The following is a 19,908-nucleotide window of genomic DNA, read 5'->3' on the forward strand; positions in this document are numbered from 1 at the left end:
TTATCGGATTTATTCTTCCATGTAACTTATTTTTTAATTCTAAGTCCGTATTATCCCACATTTCTTTGTCGCTCATATTTGAAATACCCGAGCAGACGGAAATAACTTTGGAATAACATTTTTTGATATTTTAAAATACTAGGCTAATAACAATTTATGTTATTTATAACAGGATTTGTTATTCGTCGTTATGATTTTTTTGTTTTTGGATTGTTATTGTAATAACAGACTAATAACATTTTTAGTTATGCTTCGAACCAATCTTTGTTATTATTTTTTGTTATTTTAACAACTAATCCGATCATCCTAATAACAGTTGGAGTTATTCTTCCATAACAAAAAATGTTATTCCCAAGTTGTTTTGGCTTTCAACCAATATCAGACCAATAACAAATTTTATTATGATAACATAAACTGTTATTAAACTCTTATGAAAAATTTGATTTTTCAAGAAGATTCCAAAACACTTTTTGTTATTTTAACAGTATTTCGACGCTGTCGTGCTATCATGTCGCACCCGCCATTTTGACGTTCCGAGAAAAACGCGTTTTAATGTTTGACCTTGAATAAACAAAAACGAGAGCACGCAATGTAAACAATGAAAAATACGTTTTGTTTGGTTGACCATTCTGTGCATTGTCCCGAAGTTTGGTTGAAGTTGGTTGCCGGAGTACCGAGCTATAATTACAAATGTTTACGGTAGTCTAACTTGTACGTGCGTCAAACGCATTCTGACCTGAAATCCCTTTGGCAAATTGTCGCACTTACATCAATTTTCAGGTAGTGACAAGATAGCACGACAAGAATGAAACTTCTTTCATATGAAAAGTGACAAAAATCCGCGGAGCTTTTTTGGTTTTTATTGAATATCTCAGGATTGAAATCGAATTTTGGGGATCTAAGAAGGTCAAAAGATAAGGCATTGTGAGCTGCACAAAATTGCGTTCTTAACTCAATTTGGCCCAAAATGCACGTACGACAAGTTAGCACGACGGCGACGATTTGTTATTGAAATGGTAGGAATTTTGTTAATACCGTCTGCCCGGGAAGACAAACAAACGCTGAATGTTTCATCCAAATCGGGGCTCTTCGATACAACCACATTTCAGAAAAAAATGCTCTTAAAATAAGCTTAGTAAATCAGCTAACCAATATTTGGTTATTAATTTATGTCACTCCCGAGCTTTCAATATTTGATCTTAAATTCATTTTAACCATCAAATACCGATTTTTAATTGATATATCCAGAGTTTTTTTAAAAGGACCAATAAACTATTGTCTTTCATATGTTTATAGGACCTAATAAAAAAAAAACTCTAGATATTCTGATTCAAAATTTTAATGTTTTCAAAAACGGACAACTGTTTCCATTAGGTACCTGTTTTAACAAATTACTACCGATCGTCAAAATCCAGGTACAATCTTTCATATTCCTTTGCCTTTGTTGTATAAATATAAGCCATACTGACATCACTTATTGTGTGTCGAAGAAAGTGGATCGCGTCAACGTTGTAAGTTTTGAATTAATTTTTATTAATATGTCATGAAACTGATTTATTTTTTTTATGTTAAGGAATCATGGCAGACTATAGCAAATCGGTTGTGGAGTCGGTCAACGCGCAGCCGTACTCCTGCTGCACCGATACAAAAGCTACAACGTATAAACATACGTGGGAAATTAACAATTACCATGTCTCTAAAAAGTTAGGCCTGCAATCTTCGGAATATTCTTCTGGTGGTGATGAAAAGTTTAAGTGGTACTGGCAAATAGCTAAGAAAAACTGTTTAACTTTAAAATTAGATTTAGTTGTTACTTTTCCAAAAACTGGAATCAATTTCATTTCAAATGTTAAAGGTATAATCGATAGTACGAAAGCATATAAATCTAATCGCATAGAAACTGGTTCCAAAATACAAACAAAAAATTGCTTGGATTTTTGCCTGACTAATGAAGTTAAATCAATCAAGTTCGATATAGAACTAACAATTATAGAATATGAACCCGAGGCTAGCATGCCAATTGTACAGGACTCTAACTTGTCCAACCTCGGCCCGATCTTACCGGGTGTCCTCGCAGCTAATGGGGAGGAATCCCCGGCGCACAAGCCAGTTCTGCCAAACCCAGTGTTCCGAGCAATGCTGAGCCACAAAGCGGTCGAATCCACGCAGAACAAAGTCACAATCGCCGATATTGAGCCGAAAGTGTTGGAACAGTTGTTGCGCTTCATCTACACCGATTCCGTGGCGGATTTGGACATGGCCTTTGAACTGCTGCAGGCGGCCGACAAGTACGACTTGGAGAAGCTGAAGACTCGCTGTGAGGCCGCACTTTGTGGTCAAATATCGGAGGAAACTGCTGTACATACACTCGTTCTGGCTGATTTGTACCGAGCGGACCAGTTGAAGCGAGCTGCGGTCAACTTTATCGGAAGGAACGTCGGGGTGATTCAATCCGAAGACTGGAGGAAGCTTACGCTGAAGAATTTTGAGTTAGCTAATGGGGTTATGGTTGAGTTGCTGGAAGGCACACAATTGAAATAATTATTTGTATCGATATTCATTTTAAATTTAACTGAATAAAAACAAGTGTCTTGTTCAGAAATATTTGTTGCCTGATTAAAAGGAAAGGATATAATATCACTTAAAATCTTATCTATTCCGTTTATCTGGATTTAACGTAACTCGAACAGACGGAAATAACTTGGGGATAACATTATTTGATATTTAAAAATACTAGGCCAATAACATTTTCTGTTATTTATAACAAGTTTTGTTACTAGTCTAGTTTTATTTGATTGTTATTGTAATAATAGACTAATAACATTTTTCGTTATTCTTCAAACAAAACTATGTTATTATTTTTTTTTGTTATTTTAACAGCTAAAATGATAACAGTTGATGTTCTTATTCAATAACAAAAAAAGTTATTCCCAAGTTGTTTTCGTTTATTCTGGCTTTCAAACAATAACAAATTTTCAACAAAAAGCAAATCAAGACAGAATCTTTTTTCCTTCGATGGCCCACAAATACACAGTATTTGTTTAAATTTATTAGTGTAAAGTGTGATAAAGTTCTCAAAAATTATACTGCAACATAAATTCATATTAAATCTGTGGCTATTAACTATAATAACTATAATTTATTGAATTGATATTGAAAAAACTTGTATTCAATATGTAATTTTTCAATTTCAATTCGGTTTTATTTGTGAATAATCAAGTTACAATGAGTTCATTTAGGTACATAACAAAGTTTTGGTGTTCCTTTCAGCTGTGTTTTACATCTTAACCCTCTACAACCTAACCCCGCCTTTAGACGGGCTTCGATCTAAAAAATCGCCAAAAATCAATTTTCCAACCGATTTTTGATCTTTAAAAAGCATTGGAAAGAAGAACTCTTAAAATTTAAGAAAATTTCAGGGTTGGAAATTAAACTTGTTTTATGTGACTTTTCCAATGTTTTTAAAAATGTCATTTTTTTAGGGGTCAACTTTGGCAGTGTTTTTCACTAACATTTCCTATATTTCCAGTAAAAAGAAGTATGCAGTAATTTTTGTAGTGTCCCAGACTATGCCTCTACGCATTTTTTTGCAATTTAAATGATGATGGTGCGATTCTATAGCAGAAAATGTGAAAAACAAGCAAAAATTTGAAAAAGTGTCTGTAAAAACATGAACAAATTAGATAGGCGAAATGTAATTATATTAGGTGGTAGAGTAGGCCAAATACTACCAAAAACAAAGATAAACTAAACAAGATAAATGCAAATTAAAATACTAAAAATGAAACAAGAAAATCATAAAACAAGAAAAGTAAAGTTTTTCGTAGAACAAAAGTTGCTCAAAATGACCTCCTAAACACGGGAAAAATAAATATTTTCGAAAAAAAAATTGGGCAGTAGAGGGTTAATTCAATCGAAAAATTATTACTTATAACTATGGAATAGACAAGAGTAAGAAAAAGTTTTCAAAAAACTTACAGAAAGTCAATATGTCATAAAGATTGATATTTTGGCAACACTGTAAAGAAGCCAAATGAAGAAAAATAAGGTAAAATTAGAAATAGGTCTCAATTGTATGTTTTGAAAAAAAAAAAAAAAAAACATCCTCAACAATTAGACCAAAATTGTTATTGAACAGATCTTATGAGAGAGTAAAACAAAAACAACTCAAAGTATTGAATATGGAAAATCATTCAACCATTGATCGCGTTATTCATGTGACGTAAACTAGTTTGTTATTATTTTTTTATTCTAAAATTTTACCTTAACTGTGAGAAAATTTAGACCAATTTTCCATAACCCATGTTATATTTTTTTATTTTGCTGAATATGGCCAAAACATTGTCAAGGACATTATTTTAGCCATGAAATGTAGTCTTTATACCAAATCTTTTTTTCAAGTGAAAAATTTGAATGTTTATTTTTAAATGATTGATAGGGGGGTAAAGAAATCAACATTTTATTCGAAAATGAAAAAAACCATTTGAAAATATGTAATATTTAATTGGAACCTAGCAATAATGTAAACATTTATAACCCGGGACAGGCCCGTAGCCAGGGGGTGGGCTTCGGGCTGAAGACCTCTCCGATTTTTTTGGAAGACATATGGGAGAGAGGGAAGAAGAAGAAAAGAAGAAGAAGATTTCTTTTCCAGCGTCTGCTCGGGAATTAGCTTATAATAAGTAGGGCTAGTGATTTTTCACGGCAAAAAATCGAAAACATTGGAATTTCACGGCAATTTTACGGAACTCTAAAAACTGCTAAAAAAAACTATGTAAAAATGAGCTCTTTTAGCATAATTATGGACAGAAAAGTGTTTTAAAAGTTAGTAGCAGATAGAATCTCCTGACACAAATGATTATGTTGAAAAAAAATGTATTGGATTTGTTTTGATTTTTTTATATCCGTCAGTTAAATGTATGGTTCAGCAAATTTTATTTAATTTCATTGAGATAAGAAGTAGTAAAACAAGTGTTATAAAACTAACATTATATAAAACATCATTCGTTTCCGAAGTTTAACAATAAAGGAATACGAGTATTTTAATAAGTTTTAGGCAAAACTCATTTATAGCAGTTGATAATTGCAGAAAATTATAATACATTGTTTGATAATGTTCTTTTACAATCTTTTTGGAATTTTGCGGAATAAATAAATTTTGCTGGAAATGTAGAATCAATTTCTGCGTTTCATACAATATTTTAATGAACAATATCTTTAAAAAATAGTTCTAAATCTGAAAAGCAATATTTGTTTAGTTTGAAAAAAAAAGTTTTGAAACTACATCCAAAATGCTTGTTAAAAATATTGTAAAATGTTTGAAATAAAATAAATAATGCTTAAGTGTACCGAGAAGCGATTTATCAATGAAATATGGAAAATTTTGCGGCTTTTTACGGTTCTTACAAAATTTCACGGCCAGAGGAAAATTTCACGGATTACGCGGCTTCCGCGAAATCGCGAAAAATCACTAGCCCTAATAATAAGAAATCAATATCGAAATCAGTTATTTACTAGCGCAAAAAACATAACTCAACAAAATCAAGTTGAGTTATCGGGAAAAAATATTATTTTCTTGTAATATTTTTTATAACCCTCGGACCTATTTTTTTTTGCCGAAATTTTTATTTTTCCCGTTTTCAGGAGGCCACTTGAAGCAAATTTTAATAACAAGTTCTGACCTCCTGACAATAACAGAACTTGATCTTTTCCGGTTATTTCCACCTGCTCGGGTTTTGATCGATTCGTCAACATTTCCAACCCCCAAGAACCACTCCCCCCATCACTCACCTTCTGATAATAGTCCACATCGTCGTCCTCGTCCCCGGCGTTCCTCGCCGCCGCTCCACCCTCACCAATCTCTCCGCGCGCCTCGCGACAACTATCCAGCAGGTTCGTGTCCATGATAAAGTTGTAATTCGTCTGCAGCGCCGCCCAAAAGTCGTCCTTCCCAATTCCGGTCGCCGTGCTACTCTGCAAGCTGCACGAGCTGTGACTGTGGCCACTTCCCCACGATCTCCGCCACAGCTCCCGCTCCGAGTCGCGCTTTTTCTAAAAATAATTAGATTTTTTTTAGAGGGGTAAGAATTGTAGGGTGGATTGTGTCCTCACTAACCTTGAGACTGTTGTAGGGTCGATCGATGCGCAGTCGGTTCTGGGCCATTTCCGAGCCTTCCGGGGGAACTTGTGGGGGAAGTGAGTTCAGGGACAGCGACGGCTTGATGAAACATCCGGGACTTGCTGCGGCGGAGTTCGACGAGGAGCCGTTGTTGCTGCTGCCGTTGGGAGTTCCGGCGTAGGACGGAGGGTGGTTCATCCGGGAGCTTCCACATCCGTTGTTGGCGTTTTGAGTCTGCGTTGAGGTCGAAGCCATGGCCGAAGCCGGTGGCTTGGAGTCCTCCGTCGTCGTCGGTGGCTTCATGTTGGTCATTTGGCGAATTTCCGTTTTTCGATTGCCTAGTTTGGTGGTCGGGTTGGTGCTTCTCGGCGAGGTCTCCTGGTCCAGCTTCTTAGCGAGAGAAGTGGTGGAGGCTGCGCGTGGAAACCGGCATTTTGAGTCCGGTCGGTGGTTCGACGTGACGTCCGTGGTGTCTCTGCACTTTTCACTTACAAAATGAACATTTTTGGGGGAAAATCTGTGAAGAGAAAAAAGAGACAAAATTAGTTGAAACGCTCAAAATAAAATTTCAATTTTATTATACAAAATAAAAACAGCAAGCTAATGATTCCTCAAATGAGATCACGAAACCAAACACGCTCAACTTAAGTCGATTGAACGCGGCAATCAATCGACAAACGCCTACCATATTCAATTCGCTTCGCTTCCAAGTGTGAATCACTCCTCACTTGAGTCAATGTCCCGCGCGTCCAACCGAGTGGACCCCAAAAGTAGCTTAAAAATAAACAATCATTAGACTTGTACGCGGGATGACACGGTCACCACGATAGCGTAACTAAAACGGAAATCGAAACCAATTTATTTAGTGCGCTGCACTCTTAAAATTCCCGCCAAAAAAAAGAGACCACTCGAAATAAACTCGATTGTCACTTGAGACCGAGCTCGCTTGAAACTGAATACGCGGCCTCCAGAAACGAGAAGAGTGAGCTAATCTTGGCCAGATCGAGGATGTTGAGTTGGTGGTGGATTGGCTTTTTTGGGGGGAGGTTCCCAAGTTTGTGTTGTCACGCTTGTAATGCTATACTGTTTTGGGATGAAAGAAAATATTAAAGTGCAAACAAGAGTTTTTTTTCTGTGGGAAGATGCATTTTAAGTGATATGGAATTAATGAGTTTAAAGTTATTAAGGAATAATCTAATCTAGTCAACCACAAGGAAAGCACATCCAGTCGGCCAGGCCTACTGCGTTGCATTAATCGCTAAGAAGAATCGTAAACGGAACACATTTCAGAAAATCAACAAGGGAGGGAGGATGCGTGGACATACCGTACCAAACGCTCCAATTGATAGTTATAACGGAATAAACTAATTTAGCTGGATGAAAAATTGGATTGAACAAAAATATCACAACATTCAATCTTTAAGTATAGAACGGGGATGAACTTGGTGATACTACGGCCATCACGAAAATTACTGGAAATTTATTCTGATATTCAAGATTTAGACTTATAAGGCTGGTACAAATTTCATTTAATGTTTTTGTCTCCCCCCCCCCCCATTCAAAGTTGGCCCGAGAAATCAGGGGGCAAAAAAATATTTTTTCAAAAAACTTTCAAATTGAACTGCAATTAGCAGAAATCAATTTAAAATGCATTCCCAAGCGTTTAGAATAATTTTTAGCATTTTTGGGTTGATTTCGCAACATGTTTTTTTTTAATTTTGTTTTCGTCAAATCATACATTTTTAGAAAACTAATGATTGGAAAACAACTGAACTAGTGTAAAATGCATTTTAAAACACTTTTTCCATTCAAATGTTGAAACTATATTCTTTAAATATATTTATATAAATCTTTTTAATTTTTTTGCCTCCCTTCGACCCCGGCCAGAGCCAAGGGACAAAAACTTTTAAAAATATTTGCATCAACCTAACCAACCTGAACTACAATAAATCTGATTAAGTTTTAAAAATTTAGAAATTTAATTGCAAAAGTTTTCAACGAACAATTTCTTGATTTTTTATATAAAATTACAAAACTAAATGTCTAAAAATTATATTTTTAAAGGTTTTCAAGTCTTTGTATTCGAACGAAATTACAAATAGTAAGTTCTAATATGTTTATTTATATCATTTAAAAAAAACCAAGATTAAGCATATTTTGTGTTTCTGATTTTACGCAAAAAAATGCCTTAATTTTTAATCTTTATTTGTCTTTCAATTTACCAAAACCACAACAAACATTTAAGAATATTTATTCCTAGAGACGATGCATTTTTGATTATTATTTCTTTCAATTCTAAAAATATATTGGACACATAAAGTAAATCAAATCGAAACTAATTTTTGGAAATATTATTTTTATCTAATAAAACTTAAAGTTTTATATGATCATGTCTCAAGCATTTTAGGCCATTGCTAAATTTATTTCAAGTTTTGTTCCCCTCCCCCCTCTTCAAAATTTCCTCAAAATATCAGTCTAAAGTTTTTATGGTAGCATAACTGTAATGAAGTATAAAGCAATTTGCGATACTTTTTGTTTCGAAATTCCGAAAATATGGCTTAAATTTTGAAATTTGGTTTTTTTTATTCAGTTGACAAAACCATGCACAGTGGGAAAAAAGGGCCCAAAAAATTACCGCAACATGATTTTGCACAAACCATCGATTGCTATACATCAAAAGCTTCGTTTTTGCACCAGGGATAATAATCTGATGAAAAATCGCACTGCACGGACCGGTGGCCGGAGTACAGGCCACCGGAAGATCCGGATTTTTGGAAAAAGTATCTGATTTATCTAATTGTGAACTGATATGCTTTCTTCCACCATAAATAGGCATACAAAACAATCCTAGAATAATATTAAATACCATAGAAACCATCGGAACCGGTTCCACCGATCTCTGGTGGCCACATCCGGAACCGCATTAGGAAACAGCGTGAACCAGTCATGCGACGTATCAAACTTCTTGATTTTGGATTGGGAAATGAGTTATATACACTCCTTTTTAAAAAACATGAAGTTTGATATGTCGCAAGAGTGGTTTCAGGAATTTGCCAAATATGGTCTTCGGATGTGGCCACCGGAGAACCTGGGAACCGGTCAAGGAGGCAAAAATACTGCTTAAAAATACTCTCCATCCAAAATCAAGAAGTTTGATACGTCGCATGACTGGTTCACGCTGTTTCCTAATGCGGTTCCGGATGTGGCCACCAGAGATCGGTGGAACCGGTTCCGATGGTTTCTATGGTATTTAATATTATTCTAGGATTGTTTTGTATGCCTATTTATGGTGGAAGAAAGCATATCCGTTCACAATTGGATAAATCCGATACTGTTTCCAAAAATCCGGATCTTCCGGTGGCCTGTACTCCGGCCACCGGTCCGTGCAGTGCGATTTTTCATCGGATTATTATTCCTGGTGCAAAAACGAAGCTTTTGATGTATAACAATCCATGGTTTGCGCGAAATCATGTTGCGGTAATTTTTTGGGCCCTTTTTTCCCACTGTGCCATGGCTTGTTAATATTTTTTTATGTGTTTTTAATTTTTTTCAGGATCATGACAAAAATTTAAGAATATATTTTTCATTTTTAAAAATTTTCTTGAAACTTGTCTTTTTTTTCAAAATATATGTATTGGTAAAAAGAAACTACTCTTCGTAAATATTTTTTGTATCTAATATAATTCTATGTTTAATATAATCATGCCTCAAGCAATTTGTTACTTAAATCTACACAGAAAAAAAAATCATGGTAATATTACATCTGGGAAGGGGTACATCTTTTATGTCAGAAAAAATGTGTAAGTTTACATCTGAAAATGTGTAATTTTAACACTATTCTGGTGTAATGTCGCTTTTTCAGTCTAAATTGAAGTAAAATTACATCATAAAAGAGGTAATTTTCAACCGTTCAAAATTAAACCTTCCAAATGTACATATTTTTTTACTGTGATATTTGGTAAATAAATAGAAATTGAAATCGATAATTTGAGCAAGATTAAAACAGTTAAAATAACTCAATAAAATAATTCATTTCAAATCCATGAATTCGAAAACATTTAGATTAAATAAGAATATAAAAAAAAAACAAGACAGGAAACAAGAAATAGAAATAAAAACAACAATGAGATGAGAGTTTTCATAACAAATAAAAATAATGAAAATGCAATACTATTCAATATGCAACTATTCAATATGAATAAAAGAAATTAAATGCAATAAATAAACAAGCGAAAGAAACTTCATAAATAAGTCCGACCTAATAAAAAAATACAAATTGATTTAAACAAACAAAAATTCCATTATAGTTTCAGAATTAAGCGGAAGCACCAACCATCATTTAACTCAACGCGTGTCACACACTCTGTTGCAGCCAGAAAGAAAAGATAGGAAATGCAAATTGCACTTCTCAAGTTGGCTCAAACAAAGCACGAAAGGAGGGAAAGAATCTTAACTGGAAAAGGAAATGGTCGGTGGGTGGCTTGGGCGGCAAAGCCGGTGATTATGGGGCTTGGTTGATGACTGAGCAGAGAGTTATGACGATGGCAACTGACTAAGACTGTGCACTAAGACAGCGACGATGAATGACGATCTATTTTAGGAAGATAATAAATTACATGCTGGTTTTGTTGCACTGAGAAAATTACATGGAATTTCATGTAATTTGGTAAAAAGTGTAAAAACTTATACAAATCAAGAAATTTAATCTTAAAATTTCAACGCATTAATGTTTTCGTTATTACGTGATATTGCATGTAAATTTACAGAAGCTTCATGTATGTTTTCAAATTACATGGATTTTGATGCATTTTTATGTAAACAATTTAAAATTTTGATATTTTGCCTTACAATATCAAGACTTTTCACTTTGAACTAACTTTTGTCATTACGTAAGATTCCATGTAAAATTACAGACTTATTTGTTCAAAGTGTACTTTATTGGACACGTTAATTACCATTCCCCCGTTCCAGTCAAAACAGCGCACAAGTCACGTCCGATCTTGCACATCTCACCAAGTGTCACCAACCGTGTTAATCTTATCTCTGTTTTCGGTTCGACACATGGAAAGATACACCAAGCTAGAGCAGCATGTAAGTGTAGTAAAGAGGTTTTATTTTTCCAGCGCATTCCTTTCGGCACGTCACACTCATCACTCAGCTTAAGGCAGCTCAAATGGAGACCTCTTTCACTCTCTATAGGTTAGTGCTGTGCTTGCTGCTGCAAGCTGGAGCAATTTAAACTATTTCAAATTTTAATTCGATCCGTACGCGAAACTATGTGTAGAGACGATCAGGTTTTGTTTTGATTTGTTTTTTCTTCTTAAGTACCAAGTCAAGAGCTCTTAAGTAACTGAACGCGGAGAAATGTGGGCGCACTTTTCAATTTGCAGCGATGAGTAGTTGCAGCAAAAAAAAAAAAACAGTTACAACAACAAGCTGATGATGATGATGTGCAAAGTACCGTCCTCTTGAATTGAAGTGCAAGGTGCATCCGTAGCGTACTGGACTGAAGTGGAAAGCCCTTCTCCATCGTCACAGATGCAACATTGCGATCATTTTCTGTTGGAAATGAAGGGAGAAGTGAAGAAAAAACTGCATCCTCTTCGGAAATATGACGCATTAAAACAGTGATGGAAGAATTAATTGAGACAGAAAAAAAAGTTTAACAAACTTTTATCTCCAAACATAAAAGTTAAACTGGGCACACTGCAAACCAAACAAGATTTTTATAATTTTCTAAGCAAGTTTTGGGATTTTGTGAAGAAGTAAAATTTGATTCAATTGCTTAGCTGTCTTTACAGACAGTAGGATGGCAACACTGATTTTCTAGAAATTGAATGATTTTAGCAGTGCGCCCAATTTCTTTTTTCTATGTTTTCTTCGAAAATAAATCTTTTTCAACACAATTCCAATTTCGTCAAACCACGTTACCTAACCTAATAACGCAATTTTACACCGTATCAAATCTTAAATCATCTACCAAACAAAAAACTAACCCCATCAAGGCAAAACTGTTGCAATTACTTCCGACAACACTGCTGCTGGCGATTCCATCATCTTTTCATCAATCTTTGAGACGCGCGCCCGCGCGCACTTTGAAGAAGTGCGATTAACAACATTTTACACTTTGGTGGTGCCACTGCCATCATAAAACTTTTCCTTTCGTTTCGCGCCAGTAGATCCTGGGCCGTCTGTCTGCTAGAAGAAGCCGAGCTTGGAATCTTTCGTCGAGGGGCATTACGCACCGTGACGAATCGATTGTTTTTTTGTGAATTTCTTTGTATAAATATGTATTTCACTTTGTTTACACACATTGCTCATCTACAAAATGTGACAGGTCATTTTTCGACTTGTGACGTTACACCTGCAAGTGTTGTAGTGAATAAGATGTTCCGCCGAATAATCAAGATGATGATTTTTTTAGATTTCTTTTACCGATATTTCGTGCGCGAGAGAGGAGAGCCATGCTCCCTTCGGATTTTTTCTCTTGATGAACGTCCAATGATTTTCTTTTGATGATGATTATTCCATCGCTGATAGTGTTACTAAAAAAAGACAATTCAAAATATAAATTTAAATTTTAGAGTGTACAGTATATCAAGACAAAAATGTACTGAAGAAGAAAATATTTCAAACGCTTTATCCATCCAATCCAAACTCACTGATTCGGAGCGTTTGGTACGGTATGTCCACGCATCCTTCCTTGGTTCAGTTTCACGTGATCCGTTCCCATTATGTGTCCCTGCGTTTAATGCAACACAGTAGGCCTGACCGCTTAATTTTTTCCATTCATTTTCGGGGTAGAAGAGTAGATTACATTTTATTATATTGAACGACTGTTTCACTTTAATTTTGTAAATATGATAAAAAATAAACTTTTTTTAAATTAAAAACAAATCATTTGAAAAATAAAACTAGAACATTAATTTATTAATTAAATATATTTTTTTTTGTTTTTTAAAATGGTCGCTTGAACATTTTCAAATAAACTCTAGAATTAAACTCTGGAAAAATTAAATGTAAAAAATAAAATAAAAACACACAGATCTAAAGATTTTAATTAAATTTTAAACATCAAAGAATTAAGCAATTCAATATCTAAAACGCTTCAAATATATTTTGTTTTTTTGAGCATTAAAATTTTAAAATTTTGGAATGGTTAATTAAAAGAATTTTAAATCGTTTTAAATTGTTTTAATTCTTAATTTCTGAAATTAAGTATTCTAATTTTGAAAAATATCAAAATTTATTGTTTTGAAGTATTTGGAAATGTTTAAATCACTGAAGATCGAAAATTTATTGATATTTATACGAACTTTAGATAAAATTTGTACAAGTCTAAATAAAATAAATTAAAATCCTTAAATTTATATTTTTTTATTTTTGACATTATTTTTAAAAATGAAAAATTAAAAAAAGGAAAAAAATAGAAAACAGCAATTTAAAAAAACAATTTCAAAATACTTCATAATTGAAAAAAACGAAATGAAAAATCATGAAATTAAATTTAAGTTGAAAATTAAAAAAAACTACAATTTTAAAGATTTTATATTTAAATTCAGAAAAAAAAAACAAATTATATTTAATATATTTTCTTTAAATTTGTGTTTTTTTCATTTTTGACATTTTTTTTTTTTTTTTTTTTTAAGGACCTCCGTGTAAGCACGAGAGCAAGCAGCAGTCAAGTGCTCAGTGCTCCATCGTTTTTTCGATTTTTTTCGCCGTAAATTACCGTGATTACCCGCGAGTTTGCTCCTGCAGCATGCCAAAGGCCGGCCGTGGCCGTGGCAGTTCGAGTGCGGCCTCGAAAAACCCGCGAAGTTCGTCTACCGGCCGTGTGCAAAAAGGTAAACAAACCAACGCCGTGTCGACCGCCATCGCGCAGGGGAGCGTGAGCGCAGAAGGCATCGACAAAAAGTTACTACATCCCGGATATGTTCCGAGATCACCAGTGCGAACCCGTTCCGGTACTTCCGGTGCCACGACCAACACGTCAACATCCGCCAACATTCCCATCAGGAACGAGTTCCAGATGCTGAGCGACGACGAAGAAAACAACAACAACAACACCGACGGTAGCAGCACTACCGACGACGACGATGACGATCGTCGTGCACGGAAAAAAGTGCCGACGCCAAAAACGAACAATTCTCCAAAGGAACGTAGACCACCTCCAATTTTTGTTTTGGACACGTTGGTGGACGATATTGACGAGTTGCTGGAAGGCCTCGGATATTGTCTGAAAATCGGTAAGTCGTCAGTGCAAGTCTACACATTTGACAACAAGAACTTCGACCTGGTTGTGGAGAAATTGAAGGGTAAAAACTTCAAGTTCTACACATTCGACCCCGTGCAGAAGACAGCCGTTAAGGTCGTCTTGCAGGGGTACCAAGACCGCCCGATCTCCGACCTCAAGAAGGACCTCTCGGGTGCTGGAATAACGCCGCGTGACATAAAAGTCCTCTCGCGGAAGGCAACAGTCACAGGTACACACACACTGTACCTGTTGTACTTCGACCGCGGCACCGTCAAGATTCAAGACCTGCGACGAACTAAGGCGTTGGACGGGTTTTGGGTAAACTGGCGGTTCTACTCAAAGAACCCGTCGGACGCAGCACAATGCCACCGTTGCCAGAAATTCGGCCACGGCTCGCGGAACTGCAACCTTCCGCCCCGCTGTGTGAAGTGCGGTGAAACACACCTCTCTGAGGCGTGTGCACTGCCGTGCAAGGCGGACCTGGGAGGCAAGGCAGAGCAAACCAAGGCGCGCATCAAGTGTGCCAACTGTGGAGGTAACCATACCAGCAACTACCGTGGATGCAGTGCACGAAAAAATTACCTCGAGGAGCAGGAAAAGAGGAAGAAGAAAGCAGCAGCGTCCCACCCTCCTCAGCGAAGTACGAGCGTAACCTTGCCGGCTGCTGGGCAGCGTACGGTTCCCGCGGACAACTCAGCATTCCCCCCTGGCTGGGGGCGATCGTTCGCCAGCGTGGTCGCTGCCGGTAGCGGCAATGCGGCCCAGCAAGAAGTCACCGGGGAAGATCTCTTCACCCTGCCAGAGTTCTTTGCTCTCGCGGGGGAGATGATGTCGAGGTTTCGGACCTGCCGTAACAAGGCGGAGCAATTTCTAGCCCTTGGGGAGCTGATGATCAAGCACATCTTCAAAGGATAAAATACTGTGATGTAGTTATAAGCTTTTTCTCTTTCTTTCCCCTTTCCTTTGCAATTTTAGCAAGTTTTTTTTTAAAAATTTTTCTTGCTCTTGTTAGTGCCATAGTTATAGAAATAATTGTTCCAAAATGGATTATGGTGCAACACACAGCTGAAAGGAACTCCAATACTCTGTTATGAACTGCAAAAGAACTGATTGTATCTTGATTATTCACCAATAAAACCGAATTGAAAAATTGACTTTTTTTTTAAGAAATAAAAAAAATTAAAAATTGGAAAAAATAGAAAACAGTAACTTTAAAAATTTTAGCAATTGCAGAATACTTCAAAATAAAAATAAAGCTAAATAAAAACATGAGATCAAAAAATAAAAAAAATATGTTGAAAACAAAAAGAAACCTACAAGTTTCAAGAGTTTATGTTTCAATTCAGAAAAAAAAACAAATTACATTTAAAGCGTTTCAAAAATTAAAAACATTGAAAATTTCACAGTTTACCATTCCAAAATAATTATGGAATTTTAAAATTATTGAGAATTAGATTTTTTTTTATTGTGACATGTTCCAAATTCTTGATTTTTAATATTTAGATTTTTTGAATTTTAAATTATTTCAATTTTTAAATTTAAAAAAATAAAAATTCAATATTTTTTAAATTTTAATATTTAAAAATTTTAGTTTTTGAAATTTTAAAATCTTTGTTTTGTTCTAATGTTTTTTTAACTCTCAAAATTTTCTTCGAAATTCTAAAAATCAAATAAAATCTTGAATTTTGTTGAATAAACTTTTACATTTTCTTTATTTCAATATTTTAAAATCTGATTTTTTTTTTCAAAATTGCAGAAATCTCAGAATGCGTTTCTAAAAATAGTAAAAATTTCAAATCATAAAACAAAACAAAACTTCAGAAACTAAAAAACATTTTTTATTAAAATCATTAATTTAACACAAATTTGGAAATTAATTTTTTTTCCTGAAAAAGAATTGTTATTTTTTTCTGAATTTTAATTGATAATTGTTGAGCAATAATTTTTAAAAATTTCACGATTTTTTTTTAATTTTAGTGTTTTTGTTTTTTTTAGCATTTTAATTTTAAAGCCCTTTTTTCATTTAGAGTCATTTGAAATTGGCATCTCTTGGAGACCTTAGAAATGTAATTATCTTAATTTTAAGAAGAAGAAAAAACATGACGAGATGAAACTAATGTCGATGGATTTTATATTCAATGATTATGTTAAACCAACACTGCACATACAAAAGAAAAGAAAAAGATTTTTCGACAAAATCGATGAGTTAATAGACAAATGAACTGGATAAGATTATAATGTGGAATTTTTTGTAATTTGTAATTGTAATTTAGGATTTGCTATATGATACTTTTTGGTACATGATTTATCATGTAACCTGTTATGCTGAGAAGCTTTGGGTATTCAAAGTTTAGTAAAGGTTGGAAAGGATATTTTGGTAACAATAAAAATCGTGAACTTATAATTTTACGTAGAATTCAATAAAACAATGTTGCCTGCTTGACAGATTTTTTGAGATTTTTTTTTAAGTTAAAGTTTATAAGATAATCACCCAAATTTAGCTTGTCAACCCTGCCTAATCCCCAATTCCGAGCCACTTACTCATGATGATCAATGGGAGTGATTCACAATCCCCCATCAGAGTTCACCACACTTGAGGATCGTCCCAGCCGTCTTCCCAAGCCCCAAGTTGGTTAAGTATTTCAATCTCGCCGTGCGTGCGTGTCTCAATGCCTTCGTTTCGTCAGAAATTTTGTGGTGCGGCCGCGGTCGACTGGAAAATCAAGCGCAAGCACCACGATTACGGGATGCACTTTACATGCATTTTACATGTGTTTCACGTCGTCGTTGATGACGATGACGCCGAAGACGCGTCGCGACGCGCATCAATCAAAGCTTGCTGGGATGAGATCGTGTCGTGGGATGGCGCAATTTCCGGCGCACTAATAACCATAACAATATAAAATAATATCACTCTTGGCGGAAAGTTGCGCAGCTGCTGCTAGGTGGATGCACTTTTTCATTTTGGGTGATCCCCGCGTTGACGTACGACGACGACGTGCAATTATTCGCTTGGTTAGAAGAAGCATATTTTTGGAAGGCATTTCGTAAGACCCAAAATAACGAACCTAGAAAGTGCTCGGCAAAGCAAAACAAACCCAGCGCCTAAATTGGTTCAGTGAAGTGGAGGAATTTTTCGATTAACACCCGGTTCCGCGCCAAAAAACTAAGTCACGAGACCGTCCCCTCTTCAGCGTCGGATCCACAAGTAGGCTGTGACCACATGGTTCCTCTACATCGCGGCGCTCTCCCATTGATTAATTGACTCTAATGGAATTGTAGTAGCGCGGTGTAGTAGGCCTTGCCGGGCTACACTCGTTCATTCTTGAGAGTTCAGAGCCTACTCGGACGGGTTCATTCAGCGAGAGTGTGGCGAATGGTGGCGCAGGAAAGTAAAAGTTTTGGGGTTCCGGAGAGCGCAGACGGACACGTGGGGTCTAATGAAAGAAAGTGTTTTTCTTTTTTGGGGGGAATTTGTTTTTGTTGGACGTATGGGCCATCTTAAGGGCCCACTCGAGATTAAAATTAGGGTGAAGATGCGAGATCGAAGATGATCGAAACGAACGGAATTGGAGCGTGAAATGATCGAAGGCTGTTTGGAAATTGAAATTAGATTGACTTAAGATTTAATTACCAAATAAATTTGAAATTTGGTAATCTGGCAACACTGACATAACATTAGGTCTAAAATAAAAAACAACTGCAAGAAACAAAATATTAACTCTTGAAAACAACGTTTTTGTCACTCAATTGGTTTGACCGACCCCAAACTGCGTCTGTTCAAATAGTTACTCTGCATTTTTGGCTTATAATGTCAAGGAAAACTAACATAAATATTGCTGACCAGCGATGGCTAAGCAAACAAACGAAACCAATTCCACTCGCGCAATCTAGGCAAACAAGCCAAAATTGTGTGGAACGAAGCCAGCACCTACTGCTGCGAGGAGGCTGATATCCCTTGGCTAAGAGGATCCATACAGAAATATTGCTTAATTTTAAAATTAAATAATTAATTTTAAGATAAATTAATTAAAATGTTAAAGAAGGTTTGATGTTAAGTTTTCAGATCAATAACTCTCATATTAATTTAATAAGGATCTAAAATCCATATTTTTTAGAAATTTCGTTTATAAAAATTACAAATATCTTTGAGGCTTTTTTTATTTGTAAAAAAATCGATTTGAGAGCGCACTAATCATTACATCATTACGGATCCCTTGAGAAAATAAGGTGGCAACCCTGTTTGCCAGTTATGGACGCATGTTGCGCAAATCACACTAAAAAAATTTACGATAAATTAGCGATTTTCCATCTGCTTTAATCATTAGCGATGCTGTTTAAATTCAATTGAAATTGGATACTTAAGTTCATTATTTTTTTCGGTTAAAGCTTTATTTTTTTTATAGCTCAAAAAAATACATTTTTACAAAAGACATTTACAAATTTAAACCATTCAAACGTCCATACAAGTCAGATAGCTTACCATACAAAAAAAAAATGTACAATCCGAATATTTTCCCAGTATTTCAGTCTAAATTGTAGAATCCGAAAATTTCATATTTTTTTTAAATTTTCTGAGGACTGGAAAATACAATTTATGTGCTATGTTCCAACAAAAGCAAAAACAACAAAATTGTATACTAACTAATCAAAAGTTGAATTAAAATGTAGTTAAGAGATTTCAAACTATTTTATTTAATGAAAATCAGACAAAGTCACACAAAAATTGCTGATTCAAGCGAACGCTTCTAAGTGCCGATATTTTACGACAGTGCTGCCAGGTCTTCAACTCATTGAAAAGGTAAGATTTTCAAAATCACTTTTATCATTTCAAATGGGTTTAAATCAAATTATTTGGCCCTTTTGAAATGTAAGTCGTGATTTAAAGTGCCGATATTTCACGGAAGTGCTGCCAGGTCTTCAATTAATCAAAAAGATCACATTCTTAAAATCACGACTTACATTTCAAAAAAGGCTTAAACCGGTTTTAATTTCTTTTTAAGTTATTTTTTTTCAAAAAGTTGACACTAAAAATTGGATCAATAGCTTCGAGACATCATCGAAAATTGTGCGCAATAAGTGGCACTTAGGAAAACATTTTTTTTATGATTTTAGTTTTTCTCAGCCATCAAAGATCGGATAGACTGTGTTAAAAAAAAATAATTGTAGAGAATTTTCAAAACTTTTCAAATATTGTTTTTTCAAGGTTGGGCACATTTTAAAAAATCTAAAAATATATTTTGTTTTCTGAAAAGTTGAACCTAAAAAATTTCTGTAACCCGAAACCGTTGCATTTTATTTATATATATTTTTTTACAAAAATGATTTTTGGATGCTGTTTTTTTGTGAATTTTCGATACTTTCCGAAAATTAAAATTTTCCAGAAAATCATATATAACTTGGCGAAAAACAAACTTCCGTCATTCCCTTAGCATAAAATTGGCGCTTTTTGTCCACAAAAAAAAAATTATGAAAATTTGATTTCGATATCTTTAAAACAAATTACCAGCCTAAACTAATTATTTAAAAAAAA

The 19,908-nt window shown here is 34.9% G+C and overlaps 1 protein-coding gene across 2 annotated transcripts in view; it reads right to left on the minus strand.

The window, feature by feature from the left end:
* Positions 1-19,908, minus strand: part of LOC120417443 (klarsicht protein) — a 327,954-nt gene that overhangs the window by 253,520 nt on the left and 54,526 nt on the right. For both annotated transcript variants that reach the window (XM_039579500.2, XM_039579491.2), the window contains exons 2-3: positions 6,116-6,635; positions 5,791-6,051 (exon numbers count right to left, since the gene is read on the minus strand). In XM_039579500.2, the coding sequence (XP_039435434.1) occupies positions 5,791-6,051; positions 6,116-6,430 (576 nt within the window). In that variant the 5' untranslated portion in view covers positions 6,431-6,635. The remainder of the gene's footprint in view (positions 1-5,790; positions 6,052-6,115; positions 6,636-19,908) is intronic.

Source organism: Culex pipiens, chromosome 2 (assembly GCF_016801865.2).
Source record: "Culex pipiens pallens isolate TS chromosome 2, TS_CPP_V2, whole genome shotgun sequence".
Classification (NCBI taxonomy): Eukaryota; Metazoa; Arthropoda; class Insecta; order Diptera; family Culicidae; genus Culex; species Culex pipiens.